Genomic DNA, 17,630 nt, shown 5'->3' with positions numbered 1-17,630 from the left:
GTACATTTTCTCATTGGTGTTTTTTTATGTTTATATGAAGCAAAATAAAGTGTTCACTATTTCCCACATTAAGGACAGCAATACAATTAACTCTGGACAAAGAGAAAAGTACAACACCAACATTATGAGGAATGAATTAATACCAATTTTGAACAAGTTATTTTTAATTATTTGCATTACCTATCGAAGCATATAACAGAAAAATTAAAAATAGGTACTGTTAAGTCAGCATTTATTAAATATTTTAAATAATGTCCGTTGGTGTGGAAGGGACCCTATTAGTGGGGTTACAAAGGGAATTCCAGGACAAAGAAATAACAAAGGTTCATCACATTTCCACATCAGAATAATGAGATTAGAGAGGAACATTTGCAGGTGATAGCATTCCCATCTATCCGCTCGGTTTATTTTCTAGATTGTAAAAATTACAATTTTGTGAAGTAGTGTTGAAAATGTACCTTAATTTAACACTTTCCACTAGGCTTAAATAGAAATATCATATTATGAACAATGTTTACAAAAATGGGAGAAAAGTACTTCTCGGTGAAACCTTTTACAATAACTAGATGTTACTTGCTCATTCGCGCAGTATAAAAAGCATTCAAACAAAAACTGCCTGTGTAGCAAAGTTAAACCACTATCTTACCACTAGAGCTCAATTATTCTGGTCAATTAGTCAATTTTATCTGCATTTCTCCATCAAGTTTCTATCTTTCACGAGAAATATGTTCTCTGCTGATCAATGAAGTCTATTAATCATTCTAGTGGCTGCCATTTAAGTAAATGAAAAAGGGCAAACAAACACAGCCATATGTGCTTCAACAGTACTTTCACACTAATTGAGTTTATTCCATGTGGAGTCAAGTGGCATTAAACAAATCACACACACATTGTTATCTGCTTGTTTCACACTGTCCTCTTCGCTGAATTGCATTCAAAATTCAAGCCAAAATATAATCGCTTTAAAGAAAGTATTTCGGAACCTCAGGTAGACTTGAAAATTTGCCCAAACCTACTTAAAATACAATGTCTAAGAACAAAGAAAAATAATGTCCATCATGCATGAATATCAGATAAACAATTTACATTGAGGCAAATAATTTTCCTGTCTCTGGTCGATTTATTAGATTACAAATGGTAACATTTAATTTTTTACTTATTCTAATTTTCTATAAGACGACAACTCAAAAATGCTTTATTAATCTACATTCTATTAAATCATTAATTTAATCCAAATTGAAAAGTCTTCCAAACTGAACTACTCAGAGAAATGACTTCATAAACAAAGATATTGAGTCCGAATATCTTTGATTCACCAAATAAATAAAGATTAAGGAGGCCATGTGATTCATACAATCCATCTTTTCAGGGGAAATGTTTTTCTACTCTTTGTTTTAAATGACACCAGGATTTTAATCTCCATTACCATATCACTCAAATTTAAACAATGTTTAACTAGTTTGCACTTAAACAGTACTTTGATGCAGGAAAACATATTCTAAGAGCTTCACATAAGAAATGGTACCCAGCCCCCAAGAAAGGAGTTTGCAAGAATGGTTTGGTAAAAGGGATCATTTAAGGATGATTGTGGATGTGCATTGAGAGGAAACAGGAATAACCACTGGAGAGGAAAGAAAATGGGTTGTGCAAGAGGCAAAGGCAAACATATAGCAACCATGCATCTGCAAATACAGGAGTGATAAATAGATTAGCCCCAAATAAGAAATGCAGCAGAATTACTATCGAAGATACAGTGGAACTGAGAACTGAAGAAAACCTTTTAAACTATTTTCTAAATAGTACCCTCTTGATTTTTCCCTGCACCGACTGCCTCAAAATCTGCCTGGATGTCTCTCATAATTGGATACATCAAGGGATGTTTTTACAATAGCACTGTTCTTTATCACATTTTGTTCTCTTTAATTCTGTTTTGATAATACAGTGCAGACTCATTATCCACTGATGTTTCACACCAATTAGACACATCTACCCAATCTCTGGATTCCTTTAACCATCATCATTCATACTTCACTCATTCGAAATGTATTCATCATGATGGAATTGTTGATAGCAATTTCTGCAAACATTTAATGCAATAAATACCACCAACATAAATGATCTATGCTGAGGGGCTGGCAATTACCATCTAGTGTTGACTGCAATGGTCCTATCCTTCCCATTCGACGCATCCTCCAAACGTGCCTGGCTGAGGGCACATAGAGTTGTGTGACCTAGTATTAAAGAGATGCTGACATTAAGTAATTGTTAGTCTTAAAACAATAACTTTACAATTGATATCTTTACTTTAAATGCCTCACAGGAATTCAAATTAGTATTTCAATAAAACACAAAATGGCATGTCAAATAATCAATTCAGTATTGACAACTGGTGACCACAAAATGAAAGCAATTAAGCTAAGTAAAACACAAACAAAATACTGCAGATGCTGGAAATTAAAAGCGAAAAACTTGAAATACTTGTCAAGCAATATAGTGGGGAGAGAACAGGCTTAATGCCTCAGATTGATGATCTTTTAACAGAACTGGCAAAAGCTAGATTTCACAGACTTTAAACAAGTATAGAGGGAGGGAAGTAAGAATGAGGCAAGGGCAAAAAATGACTGCGACTGGCAGGAGGTTAATTAGAAAAGGGATAATAGTGCAAAGCAAAATAGAGTGGCAAAAAGACAACTAACAGGTGAAGCGGTTGGAGAAAATGAAAGCACGAATTACCATTAGTGGCAATAATCACTATCCAAAGTGTTTTGACATTTCATATGAAGTTCACAACTTTACACATTTAATTAGTTCAATGATTTCAGCTCATCATCATATGCCCCATTTTTACAGACAATGGCTACAGGCAATGATCAGCCTATTTTTATTCTTGCTCTGGCCACATTGCAACTGCACGATCTTTCACAATTAAGAGAGAGAATAATGTTTCAATGATTAGAACTCGGGATTAAGTTCTGGGGCAACTTCTGGTCACCTAGTATATTAAAAAATTGGTTGCTCCAGAATTTATTATCAAACCCAAAACCATGCACGTTACAGCTGTAGATGACGTTGGTAAAATTGCACCTGGAACATTGCATGCAATTCTGGTCATCATAGTATAAGAAGGATGCGATGCACAGAAATGATTCACAAGGTTGTTACCAGGACTGGAGGGCTTGAGTTATAAGCCCTACATTTTTTACGGAGAGACTGGATACACTGGGACTGCTCTACCTGGAGCATTGTCTGCCGTAGAGTGATCTTAAAGAGGCATATAAAATAATGAAGGGCACAGGTAAGGTGGATGATCACTGGGTTTTTTTCCCCAGGGTGGGGGAAGGCAAAAACTGGAGGACATTGGTGTAAGGAGAGAGGAAAATATTTAAAGGGGACTCGAATGGCAATCTTTTCGCACAAGAGTAGCTTTGTGGAATGAACTGCAAAAGGAAGTGGTACGAGGCAAGTACAATTACAAAGATGAGAATACATTTGTGCAGGTATGTGGATTGGAAAGGTTCGGAGAAATGTGGGGCAAATGTAGGCCAATGGAACGAGCTCAAGAAGGTACAATAGGAAAAAAAACTTCAGATGAAAACTAAAAGTATCGAAAAAACTTAGCCAGTCAAGCAGAATGTGTGGATAGAGAAACCAATTATCTTTTCAGCCAGCAATTCTGTCTGTGTAAAGGTTACTGAGCCAAAACATTAACTTGTTTCTCTTTCCACTGATGCTGTTTGACTGACTGAGTTCATCCAGTATTTCTGTTTTGGATAGAAGTTATGGGCATTTCATTGGAAGGGCAAAGATCCCTGAAAAGCCAGCAAGCAGGTAAAAACATCAAGGATTTACTAATGGCAAAGATTAACATGTTGGTTAAATCAGGGAGCTTATTTTGGTGTAATAATGTCTATATTTCTGAGCAAAGGTCCCACTGAATGAGCAACTAACATCGGCCTAGTTATCAAGTCATGGATTTACAGCGTTATCAAGAACTAGCAAGAAGACCTGCAGCACCTGAGTGACAGCTGTATTTTGAAAGGATGTTCTCAAAAGTTCCTTATAGACATGACATCCATGTCAACTCATTGGAACCCATAGTTTATGACCGAATGAAACAGGGGAACATCATCCATATTATAATATCTGCTGGGAGCATGTGGAAGCCCAGTGAAAATAGTGGGAAGTGTGCACCACTTCCCAAAGAATACATCTACCCAACTTGTCAAACACCGGTTGACCAATTTGTGGTGGTCTACAGATTCCACATTGTTCTCACCGCCTCAGAGTCAACAAAACTGGAGTGGAAGCATGTCACCCGTTATCCTGAGGAACTCCCCAAGAAGAAAAATCTCATGAGTGAGTTAGAGTGACCATTCAATTACTGACTTTCCTCCAGTTTCACATCCAGGTGGTATTGTGGTTGAATACCACTGCACCACTGGATGTGATACTGGAAGAAAACCTGCCACAAATACTTGACTTTGCTCTGTAATTCATGACTGAGACACATTATTTAAAAACCAACAATTTACAAAAACAGATCAAGCATTTGTAAGTTTGTTGGTTAATTGGCCTCTAAAAGTTGACCCGCAAGCAGAGGCCTCCAAACTCTTCAGCATGAGGGCCACATTATATATTAGGCACAATTTTGCGGGCCATAGGAAAAAATAAAGACATTTCAATTTTGCTGTATGGACTCAATCTTGGGGGGAATATTCCAGTTCCGATGCGCAAACAGGGACAGTGGATAGACAAGATAGTCGATAACGTACGCAGGCTTGTAATGGACTTTGGTCACTCGCGTTTTCTCCGAATCGGAGATAGAGAAAGCGAAGGGAAGTGTCGGGGCTCGAGCAGAGGAAAGTGGGGGCTGGTTGGAAACTGGCAATGAGGGAGATGAAGCGTTAAAGCGGTGAACGAGAGCAGGAAGCAGCACCGATACACACATAATGTACCTGAGAGAGAAATGAGGGAAGGGTCTGGCGGCGATTGAAACGAGGAATGATCTATGTATTCTGCAGGGGCGGAGCCTGAGCACAACGGGCTCCCATCCGGAACCGGGAATTCAGTTTGAATCCATTCTTCCAAAGATCCGTTCCGAAGAAAACAAATCTGTTATGTGGAGAGCAAATTCTGCAAACACGCTACAAATTCTCTGAGTCGCCGGTCTTTAGGACCCGGGGGAGCCCGGATCTCAGAGCTTGCTGCGGGCCGGATAAAATATTGTGGCGGGTCGGATGTGGCCCATGAGCCATAGTTTGGAGATCCCTGCCCTAAAGTATAAGGAGTTGATGAAAAAGTGGGATAACATAGAACTTCTGTGAATGGATGGATAGGTTCTCGACCCAAAACGTCACCCATTCCTTCTCTCCTGAGATGCTGCCTGTCCCGGTGAGTTACCCTAGCATTTTGCGTCTATCTTCGATTAAAACCAGCATCTGCAGCTCCTTCCTACACAGTGTGAATGGATGATGGTGCACTTAGTGGGCTGAAGGGCCTGGTTCCATGCTGTATCTCTAAACTAAATAAATATTTTAAAAAATGCATGTTATTCATTATTAATATCCAAAGTAATTAAGGAATTTTAAATTATATTCCTTAGTCCCTTCATCTATCACCCAAATTAGCAATACACACCTTATCAGCTCTGATATTAACTTGATCAGAAAGCCAGTGATCAGGAGGACAAAATTGTCTTCTTGTGTCTCTTGACTTAAGCATTTTCACTAAATTGGAGATCACCTGTAAGCAAGAAACAAAATAACAAAAATTATATACAATCCTTATATATAATCCTATACAAGCAAATGTTATATTTCATCTGCACATTTCTGGCTACTCAAGGGCTACTGGTCTTCTCGAACATCTAGTATATCAAAATGTACTGAAGTGCACGAGGAATTGTGAAATAACAATTTTAAAACATTGACCATGATTATTTAATGTTAACTACACCAACATATTGCAAAAACACTTCATATTAAACTTTTGACAACCAATTATCTTCTGATTCAATTTTGACTTGCAGGTTAATAAATCAACATTCACCAACAATATGGCACTTCAACCAAAAGGTCATTATTTGTGTGGCAGCAGGCCATCTTACTTTCTTCCACATCCTTCTCCCCCCAAAATTAACGTCAAAACCAAAGCACACCCCAATACTAGTATTCAAACTCTCAGAAACCAAAGGAAATCGCATTGCTCATTTAAGTATGGCTGAAGCTAACTATAATGCTCATTCTATCCTAAGATTCCTTCATGCTACATTGAATGGATCTGAGATTTTGAAATGAGCTTTTAGTTTATTATCATGTACTCTCTAGTCAATTCAGGGAAAATCTTTGAAAAATAATAAAACTTGAATTTTCTCCATGTAATTGTTAAGTGGTTTTGATGCGACAATCTAAAAGGTTGAGGTTAATAATTTGTTTCAGGAAGAATAACGACACCCTTCGCTGGATAACTAAGTGTAGATAATCAATGCAGCCATGCCAGAATCGTCCACTCACCAAGAACAAATAAATTACCATTGGTAATGAATATCCATTGACCCCTGCTGTAAAGTTCAGGTGAGGACCATGATGTTACTCCCAATGGAGAATGTGTGGCCGCACTATCTTCAAATATAACAAATGGCTAAATGGACTTTGAACTATACTCCAATATCAAGGGTGAAGAGCAATTAAAATACCAGACTGAAATGCAACTGAATATATGCAACAGTGATATGCACGTGAAAACAAACACCAAATATTTTCTAACACCATTTTGTTAAATTGGTATTCATTATCAATGGAAAGTACCATACCAACATTACACTGCGTGAACCAGAAAGTAATTTGTCACAGGTTTGTGTTACCTGCAAAATAACAAAACTAAGAATAAATTTCAATGCATATTTGCTGTTCCAGTAAGTTCACAGCTTTGCAAAGAAAAATTGGAAATACAGCACCGTGTGTGTGCATAATAATTTATGATGAACACGCAAAACCTCAATAACTAATTCTTACTGCAATACATTTATCAAAAATATGAAAAATACACAGAATATAATAACCAAATTTATTATATTTCCTACAAAAAGGTTTTGGTTAACTTCTAAGTTCCTATTACAGATAACAGATTTTGAATTTTGAACACTATAATCTGAGGAAAGGGCATAAATCCAAATTGTTGACTGTTTTGCAATGAATTAACTTGATCTGCTAAATATTTCCATCTTTTTTTTAAAACAAATCTGGGATTAAATGTTGGATTAAAAGTATGATACTTAAGCCATACAAACTAATTATGGTCTAACCAAGCATAAAGATATATAAAGAACAATAATCTTCTTACACCTCAATTACTTTTGATTTGGGTATTACCTTAACAGGCTGTCATATAAACAATTTAAGTGACAAATGCCTCAAATTGTCTGCAAATGACTGACCATATCAATTAGCACATTGCTTGCAGCAAGCCTTAAAAAGGAACATGTATGGTCCACATTTACAGGAAGTACAACTGTCCAAGTGATCTTCAAGCTCACTTGAATGATAACTACGTTAAAACAGCTGCCTGCTCTCAAGAACAAACCAGCATTAAATTCAGTCAGGCAATAAATCAAATTGAACTCCAACTTAATTACTACAAATAAATTGACTAAAATTAGTCAAAAAACAAGAAGTTATTTTACCAATGATTCACTGGTCCTCCTAATTATAATTTCAAATTTACTAATATATTAACACAGTATTCATCTCAATCAAAAGATCATCAGTTACTATCCCTGCCAGTCCTAACAGCTTTCTTTAAGTGCAATGCATTATAAAGAAAAGCTGATTGGTTTGAATAGCAGCTATCCCTGACTTGTAGAATGAATAAGCATTCCTTAATTAGCCTATCAGGTTAAGTGCAAGCATTAATGGGTGCCTGCAAAACTCCAGCATGACATCTCTTTCCAAACACAGCCAAGCAGAATCTTCCATTAGCAATATTAATACAAGCTTAGTTGATCATTTTCATTCAATTAACTTCTTTCAATTATATAGATAGCTTTGTTCCGATTCAAAAAAAGCTGCGATAAAGGAACAGGAGAATTGGTTGATGGCTTCCACTCCACATTAGCGTGTTATGGGTCACTGGGAAATGAAACTATAAATCTAATGTTCAATCTGTGAAATGCATTTCATTTTTGCAAACTTTAAATGCAAGGCATCAATTGATGATCATGTTTCTTGTTCTATGACATTACAACCCCCCCCCACCCCACCCACACAATGAATATTCAGTTTATTTGTAACAATTATAGCCAGCAATTCAGGATACAGGATCCAATAATAAGGTGGGCCATTTATAATTTAACACTTAATTTCACTGTCACTGTGAGCTCATCTTTTCTTGATTCCTATTACGAATATCCTGGCAACACTCATTCAAATAAAACCTATGAAAAGTAGAGCCTCAATTACATCTTGCACTCTTGATTGAATGTGCATATAAAGGGCAAGGACTCCCAACAGAAACTTTACACAGGAAAGAAGCCTCGGGAAAAAAAATCATTACCCATCCATCACTACTTCTTTATCAAGGGCAACAGGAACCATTTTTCAATGAGTCTAAGGTATACAGGGCATGCTGTAATCTAATTAGTTTAGTCAGCACCTGCTACATTGCATATTTTACAAGATCAAAAAAGATAACTCAAAGAAAACAATGGCCAAGCAAATTTAAGAGTTTAGTTAATTTTATAGGTACGGCATGAGAATCCATTATGGAACATGGCTATTCCAATGTTCCATAAGATGAATTAAAAGCAACAATTCTTTGCTTTAAAAAAACCAGGACCCGGACACAAATTGAACTGATATTTAATGCCAGCAATTGATTGCTTGGAGGGGGTAATGGTCAGCAATCTCCTTTTGAGGTGGATCTCTCAGTACCTAACGACTTCTAGGATTTTGAAAAGATAAAGAACGGTGCTTCCAAGGAGGTCTCATTTGGAGAGAATGTTTGTGGCCTTCAATTTATCCCCATTCCCCAGGTCCATCATGGATATGCTCATCATCCAAGCTATCCATCCTCCACCCTTGCTACAACATAAAACTAGTTTCCTGCCTTTCCCAGTTCTGCCGAAGGGACTTTGACCCTGTTATTAACAGCTTATTTTTCCACAGGTGGCGCTTGTTCTGCTGAGACTTGCCAGAATGTTCTTTTTTTTTTAAAGTTCATAATGATACTTGATGAATGCACCAATGCTATAGTGGGTAAAAATTACGAAGATATATGTAAGCATTCTATCATATTCCGATACTTATATCATAAGATAAAAACAAATGGATTATTTTAAAACAGTAATTTTAATTATATGACTACATACAGAATACTTGTTTGAAGGAATCATTAAACAAAAGTGCTATGTAATATTTTTAAAAGAGGTTACGATTTAAAAAAAGCAACTGTTCTACTCCATAAAACATTGATGCCACTGGCTATAAAGTGGATCCACTCAGTACAGATATAATAATAGCACTTATGGGAACAGTTTTAAATTTCTTTTTTTTTTTCAGGTTATGGCATCCAGATTTACAAGTAGTGTTAAGATACCAATTAGCCATCAGACCAAATGAAATAAAAAGCTCAAGAGATGGCATTGTCTTCTCCTGATCTGAAAAACTTTGTATTACACTTATGAATGTGGGTTCTTAATTGAGAAAGTGTTCCTTTCAACAAATGGGTGAAGCCATCCCGCGGGCAACTCAAAAGATACATACGATTAATTAACCTGAGCTTATAAGAAAGAACGGAGAATGTAACACAAGACCTTGAACCTTTTCTACTATCCAGTAAAATCATCCTATATCCTATTCAAACTCTTGATTCTGTTAAAATACAAAGATCTAGGCATCTCAGTTTCCGATATGTGCAATTACTGAGCACCAATTGCACTTCCAAGCACATACAACCAACCACAGAGAGACTCTACTAATTTAGGCATTGTGACGCAAGTAAAGCTCATGCCACACAAACAGCAGGTAATGAAGAAATCCAGCGAGAAAAAACAGGTAATAGCCTCGACGTTCAATGGCATTACCTTCACTAAAGGGCCTGTCTTGGCGATTTCTTCGGCGACTGTCGGCATCATTGATTGACGTATCAGGTCACCGAAAAAGTCGTGGCGTGATGCGGCGTGATGACGTGTTTCCTCAAGTGTCGCAACATTTTGCTGATACGTCAGTCAATGACGCCGGCAGCCGGCGAAGAAAATCAGCAAGTGGGACAGGCCCTTAAATCCACCCTACCCCTCCCACATCAACATCCTAAAGATTACTATTAACAGGAACTTAATTTAATAGATATGTATACAAGGTGGCTACAAGGCCAGGTCAGAGTCTAGGTCCTACAGCAAGCAACTCATCTCCTAACTCCCCCAAACCTATCCACCATCTGCAAGGCTCAAGTCAGGACTGGGATTGAATACTCTCCACTTGCCTGAATGAGGGCAGCGTTAGTTACACTCAAGAAGCTCAACATTATGACAGCCCACTTGACAGGTGCCCCATCCATAATTATTCATTCACTTCACCACCAACATATCACCAGTACAGGTGCACAACCTTTTATCCGAACATCCAAATAACGAAAACCTCCGAATAGCGGCCATTTTTTCGGTCCTTGAAGAAAGGTCCTTGAAAACGTTCACCGAGGGCGGCCCGCAGAGGTGACAGCGGAACCTCCGGTCGGTCCTCGAAGAAAGGGGAACTAAATCCCCATTCATAAAAGAGAAGGTGAGGGTATATTGCGCGGGAGGGTTAATAATTGACAATCTGCTGCTGCCTGCCCGCTGAGTTTAAAAGTTCCCACGGTCACGATACACAGTGTATCGTGAGTCAGTTTCACCCCACCTACACCCCTCTGCTTCCCGGCCATGTGTGTGACCCCTTCCCTACCCTCTCCAGCCCATTGCACCGGCGCGGGGGCTTTGCACTGTCTTCACGTCGGCGATGCTAGCAGGAACGTGCCAGTCACCGGAGACGTCAGGACCAATTGGACATCGACCACCAGGCCCACCGCAAGCACGGAGATCCCAGAGACCCACAGCCAGCAGCAGCCCAGCCCCGTTCCAACTCCAGAGGAAAACTGCAAACTGGCCGGAGACGTCAGGACCACCAGAAGCCGTTCCCCGAGCTGCGCCCCCTCATCGGGACACCGACCCCCAGGCCCACTGCAAGCACGGAGATCCCAGAGACCCACAGCCAACAGCAGCCCAGCCCAGCCCCGCTCCAACTACAGAGGAACATGGGTTGCGGATGACGGGGCGCAGCTCGGGGCGTCGTAGAGGCTTTTTCTTTCACAGGGAGCTTTCTGCTGTCCGGCAGAGAAGAAAGGCTCTACAACAAACCTGTCCCCCGCTCGACTCCACGGAGGAGCGTCCATCTGGGGGGGGGGGGGGGGGCAGCAACAAGGCGGTAGGACCGCTTACCGGCGCCCCGCTATCCCGACACCGTGCCGAGCCCAGCCCGCTAGCGCCTGAGCAGCGGGCTGGATCTAAAGCCAAGGAAGAGGCGTCCGGCCAGTGGCTCGGGGACCGGGTTCCTGTTGGTCCTGACGTCTCCGGCCACCTGCCATCCTCCGGGAACTGTACCGCCCTTGCAGGAGAGTGGGGTTGTTTGCAGTTGCAGAGGAAGGGGGCAAGGGCGGTACAGTTCCCAGTCTCAGCTCCAGTCCAGGGGGGTGGCCGGAGACGTCAGGACCAACGGGACACCGACCCCCAGGCCCACTGCAAGCACGGAGATCCCAGAGACCCACAGCCAGCAGCAACTCCAGCCCAGCCCCGCTCCAACTCCAGAGGAACACGTAGGGGCAGAAGCTGATGGTGTGCAAGGTACGTCTTGTTCTTGGGGTGACGGATGAGGGGGCGCAGCTCGGGCTGTGGGCAAACTGCCACTTGTCGCCGTAGCGGCCCATCGGGGAGCGGATTCCTCTGGAGTTGGAGGGGGAGGGGGGTATTGTGCTGTTTGATCGCCCCCTGCTATCCCAGGGACAGGGAGACACAGCGGCTTTTTAGACTGGTGGGCAATCACTTCCAAAGTTCTGCCCACACAGTCAGTACACCTCTCCTACACTGCATTTCATACAAACATTTATTCTGCAAGAAAAAACTACATTGAAGACTCAAACTCTTCGAGTAACTGCCGGGATCAAGGCGCAAACTCGCGACCTTGCGGATATGAGCCGAGCACTCTACCACTGAGCCAGCCATTAAAATCTACGCTAAAAAAATTCCATTCCGAAGACCGACAAATTCTGAATTACGAAAAGTGTCTGGTCCCAAGGCTTTCGGATAAAAGGTTGTGCACCTGTAGCAGCAGTTTGTAACATCTACAAGATGAGCTGCAGCAACTCACCAAGACTCCTTCGACAGTACCATCCTGACCACAACTTCTACCGGCTAGAAAAACAAAAGGAGCAAAAGCTTTGGAAAAACATCACCTGGACGTTGTTCTCCACGCACCACACTGACTTTGAAATAATCAACCTCCCTTCACTATAAAGATCCTCTCACTCCCCCAGGAACAGCATTAACTCAAGGACACTAGCAATTCAAGATAGCAGCTCAATGCCAGCTTCTCAACGGCAATTAGGGATAGACAATTAAATGTTGGCTCAGCCTGCAAAGCCATCATCCCTTGAACTTTTTCACCATACGTTTCCAAACAGTAACCTTATGATAGATACAAGAAACAATAAAAATAAAATTTCAAAATACTTAGACACAGATGCTGGAATCTTGAGTAAAAAACAAAGTGTTTGAGTAACACAGTGGGCAGCCAGCATTTCAAGCAGACTCCAGCAATTACTATTTCAAACTATTTGTTGCATCTATGATTCAACTGAAAACGTGCAAGGAAGTGTTTACTTCTTCTACTGTACCTTAAAGAGTTGAATCCATCTTTTCCTCTCAGTCTCGATTCGTTCTTGCATTTCTGCATTGGTACGGACACCAATGCTCTTAAATGCCACAATGTACTCTTCACGAACCTCTGGTTTGGTTTCTGGATATGCCAAATGAATTATTCCAAGGCAAGCATCACGGAGACAGCGGGATAATGTTACCAACTCTCTTAAAGTGAATGGCATCATTGTAACTGGCTGTTGGCCCACACCTAACAAGGCAAAATAGCAACATTACTGAGATTCATTGTTCATGTTTCAAATTATAGTTAAGAAAAGTGCCTCTGTACATATATATATATATTTTAAAATAACTACTTCATGTAATTTCATATTTATACCATCAAGGAATTTTGAATGTTTTACTCCTTAGAACAGACAGAGGCAAGAGAAAGATTAATGGTGATTAAAATCCTGAATCATTTAGATAGAGTAAATAAAAACTAGTTCAATGGCTAAATACAGTAAGAATCCAATGGACATTTTTGGTGTTCGACAGAAATAAAACACAGTTTCCCATGTAACAGGGAGCAGGGGAAATAAAACATGTCTAAACGAGAGCGTAAGAACAGGACATTGTGTTTGATAGGGCTGCGGGAGTGAGGCCACGGAGAGTTTAATGAATGTGCCCAAAATGGAACCGGGTGAGCCAGACTCTGAAACATCAGGATTTCCAAGCAAAAATAACCAATTATCAGAGTTTTACAGTCATTGATATCAAGAGATAGAATAAATACGAGTTTGGTAAGTGTCCATTTAATCTTTTGCTCAGGTTTTCGAATATAGTGATGAGACATAAAACCCAAAGGCAGTGTATGTTGAGCAATACCAAGTTGACATTGAGTGAAGGACCACCATCTCTGCTTGCTTGTATTTGCACTTTTCTGACTGATTGTATTTGACTTGCAGAGAACTTCCGGCATTCTCCATTTGTTTTGAATTTACAACAATTGCAGTTTTAATTCCAGCCACTAAAAGTCATACCTGATAACCTGTATATTGATTTTCTGATTTGTCTGCAACCTACAAATAAAACGCTCAAAGAATCTACATTGATATTTTATGCATTATTACAGCTGAATTTTATAAATTAAAGGCGATTAACAAAACTGCTAATTAGGCAATTATAATTTAATTTAAAGATTACTAGCCTCTTCTAATGGGTTGCTAAATTTGGAACAAAATCTTGTTGAGTCTAATCATTTTTCATACCTTCTGACTGAGCTGATCACTAACCATTTATCTCAGTTTTTTTTGCTGTTTCCCACCATCACAGACAACATACTTTAAACCATTCAATTTACTAAAAAAAAAAACAGCTGAGAGCACAGGATACAGCAAAGACAAAAAGACCAGGGAATAATCCAGCTGCAGTACTAAAAAAGACACAAAGTGCTGGAGTAACTCAGCAGGTCATGCAGCATCTCTAGAGAACATAGATAGGTGACGTTTCAGATCAGGACCCTTCTACAGACATGATTCAAAACGTTCCCAATCCATGTTCTCCAGAAATGCTGCCTGACCCTCCGAGTTACTCTAGCACTTTGTCTCCTTTTGTGTAAACCAGCATCTGCAGTTCCTTGTTTCTGCAGTACTGAAGACTTGTGCTCCAGAAATAGCTGCACTCTTGGTCAAGCTATTCCAGTATAATTAAAGCAAAGGGATTTACCCAATTTGGTAAATCACCCATGTTCTACACAAAAAGCAGGATAAATCCAATATCCTTCCACCGCTCACTCTCACACACATACACAAATCAGTCTACTCTCAAATCATGAACAGAGTGATGGAAGGAATTATTCAGTGCTATAAAAATAAAACAATATTTGACCACCAATAACCTTTGTGCCAAGCATAAACTGTTGTGGTGTTTAGGCTTTTCAGATAGGCTATGAACATGCAGGAAATGGAAGTACATGGATCATGTGTAGGTAGAGATTAGTTTAACATGGCATCATGTTCGGCATGGATCGGGATGCATCACGGTTTATCGGGATGTATCACAGCGTGGTTGTGAAGAGCTCCATCCAAGACGGCAAGAAATTGCAGAGAATTGTGGACACAGCCCAAACTATCACGCAAACCAACCTCCCTTCCATTGACTCCATCTACACTTCACACTGCCTCGGCAAGGCCACCAGCATTAATCAAGGACGGGTCTCTCCCCGTACACCCCCTCTCCAAACAGGTAAGAGTTGCAGAAGTGTGAAAACGCATACCTCCAGATTCAGGGACAGTTTCTTCCCAGCTGTTATTAGGCAACTGATCTATCCCAAAACCAACTAGAGATACCATCTACCTCATTGGAGACCCTAGGACTATCTTTAATCTGATTTGACTGGACTTTATCTTGCACTAAACATTATTCCCTTTATCCTGTATCTGTACACTGTAGGCAGCTTGATTGTAATCCTGTTTAGTCTTTTCGCTGTCTGGATAGCACGCAACAAAAAATCTCGGTACACATGATAATAAACTAAACTAAAAGATATGGTGGGCTGAAAGTCCTGTCCCTGTGCTGCACCATTCTATGTTCCGCATTCAAATTCTAGTTTGAGTTTCAGAAAAAACACTCATCTCAAGAACTGACCACAACCTTAGTTCAATCATAGATCAAAGAAATTATTGCCACAGAAGTCAGCTAAAAATAACTGTTCCTAGTATCAAGGCAGCATTTGACAAAGTGTGTTTTTAAGGAGCTCCGATGACAATGGACATCAAGGGGAAAAACATGCTAATGCTCGGAGTCTGCTACAAGAGCTTGTCAGGCTAGCATCTTTGTTCAACAATGACCTTGATTCCATCATATGGTTAGAAATACAGATGCTTATAAATGATTACACAACGTTCATATCCATTTGCAACTCCTCAGAAAATAAAGCAGTCCTGCACAGACTAAACCCTGGACAATATTTGGGCATGGGCTGAAACTTGACAAGTAACATTCACACCATAAAAATGTTGGCAACAACTGTTCTAACAAAAATTCTAAAGATCTATTCTTACTGTCATCAAATTACGCATCAATGTCCTTGGGTTAATGACTTGGCAGAAATTTACTGTGGCTCCAACAGCAAGTCAAAGACGGAATATTCTATGGCAAGAGATACACCTCCTGCACCCCCAAAGCCTTTCAACCATTTACAAGGCACATGCCCAGAACAAGATGGAAAACTCTCCATTTGCCTTCAAAAGTGCAGTTCCAAAAAAAATAAAAAAATCCATCCAGAACAAGGCAGCCAGCTCCGTCGTAACAGTCATTCCCTTGCTACCATTATGGTTGCAGAATATGTCATGTGCAAAAAGATAGTGTAAATATTTGCCTGACCTACTCACAGTGCACATTTCCAAACCTTTAACAAAGAGGAGGAAATCAGTAGCAAACAAACTGCAACTCCTAAGGTTCCCTTCCAAATCATACATCCAGCTAATTTAGAAATATGATCACCCCTTCATCTGAATCAGGAGTCGGCAACCTCCGGCCCACAGGCCGAATGCGACCCGTAACTCGAAATCATCCGGCCAACATGCGTTTTTTTTTCCCGCAAGCAGCCGGCCCACAGGCATTTTTTTTTTTGCTCAGCACGCCCCGGATCCATTCCGGCCAGCAGGTGTATATTTTTTCCATTCCTAACAATCCTGTTTGCTGATACAAAGAAATCGGAACTGATGTAATCCCACGAATAGGGCAAAAAGTGAACCTAGAACAGTGAGTGCGGCAAAACAGCAGACAGTGAGCGCGGAAAAACTTTGATTGGCAGTGGCGGAAAGCGACTTTCCAATGGCTACAAAACGCAGGAAGGTGGATTCTGAGTGCCGAGTCTTCCAAGACACTTGGACAGAAAATAACTTAGTTTCTTGTTGTGTTGCAATCCGTCCCGACGCCGGAGTTTCGATCATCCCGACGAGAGGGTCTGAACATCAGGCCGTCGTCAGTGAGGAATGTTGATTCCACTGTAGTGGATGTTAATGCTAAATTGTGTTGGTTGTTGTTAAATCGTTGTTTTTGCAATGTTGATTCCACTGTAGTCGATGCTTATGTTAAATTGTGTGAAATGGTTGTGTTAAATTAAATCGTTATTTTTGCACAATAAACACAAAGTTGATCTTAAGATTCTTGAGGGTTGTTTCAATACCAGTGTCTCAAACTAACTCCTATGTTCAGTAGACATAATATTTCTTAAATAAATAAATATGTGAAAGTTTATTAACTATGGCGATAGATGTGGCCCTCCAACCGCTCACAGACCCGGGACCCGGCCCCGACCCCTGATCTAAATAATACAAGTCACGATCCAATTACATTGTTGGATTTCAATCACCAGAAAATACTGGTGTTCCTTCACCAGAAAACTGGCTTACCACTGTTACTTTATCAAAGGCAATTATAGATGGGCAACAAATGCTGACCTTGCCAACACAAATGCATCACCAAAAAAATAATTTACATTAAAGAAATTCACAAACATGCACACAAAATTGCCAATGGTATCCATTGTCCAGGTAACATGAGCAGGCAAACAATATAATGTTCAAAATTATCCCGTATTTCATTAGAACCGTCAATGTGGAATGATTGAACAAAGACAAACGGAGCTTGCCGATAATGCTTTCACAGTTCTGGTGAAGGGTCCTTACTTTAAAAAAATTATTTCCACGAACGTCACCTGACTTGCTGAGTGTTCCAAGCA

The 17,630-nt window shown here is 40.1% G+C and overlaps 1 protein-coding gene across 4 annotated transcripts in view; it reads right to left on the bottom strand.

The window, feature by feature from the left end:
- ube3c (ubiquitin protein ligase E3C) overlaps positions 1-17,630 on the bottom strand; it is a 144,072-nt gene that overhangs the window by 60,984 nt on the left and 65,458 nt on the right. For 3 of the 4 annotated variants that reach the window (XM_033044432.1, XM_033044441.1, XM_033044448.1), the window contains exons 14-16: positions 12,919-13,151; positions 5,638-5,742; positions 2,144-2,231 (exon numbers count right to left, since the gene is read on the bottom strand). In XM_033044432.1, coding sequence (XP_032900323.1) covers positions 2,144-2,231; positions 5,638-5,742; positions 12,919-13,151 — 426 coding nt within the window. The remainder of the gene's footprint in view (positions 1-2,143; positions 2,232-5,637; positions 5,743-12,918; positions 13,152-17,630) is intronic. The other variant, XM_033044458.1, reaches the window with a different exon arrangement.

Source organism: Amblyraja radiata, chromosome 2 (assembly GCF_010909765.2).
Source record: "Amblyraja radiata isolate CabotCenter1 chromosome 2, sAmbRad1.1.pri, whole genome shotgun sequence".
Classification (NCBI taxonomy): Eukaryota; Metazoa; Chordata; class Chondrichthyes; order Rajiformes; family Rajidae; genus Amblyraja; species Amblyraja radiata.
Note: the sequence above shows the minus strand (reverse complement) of the source record. Positions and strands in the feature narration are given on the sequence as shown.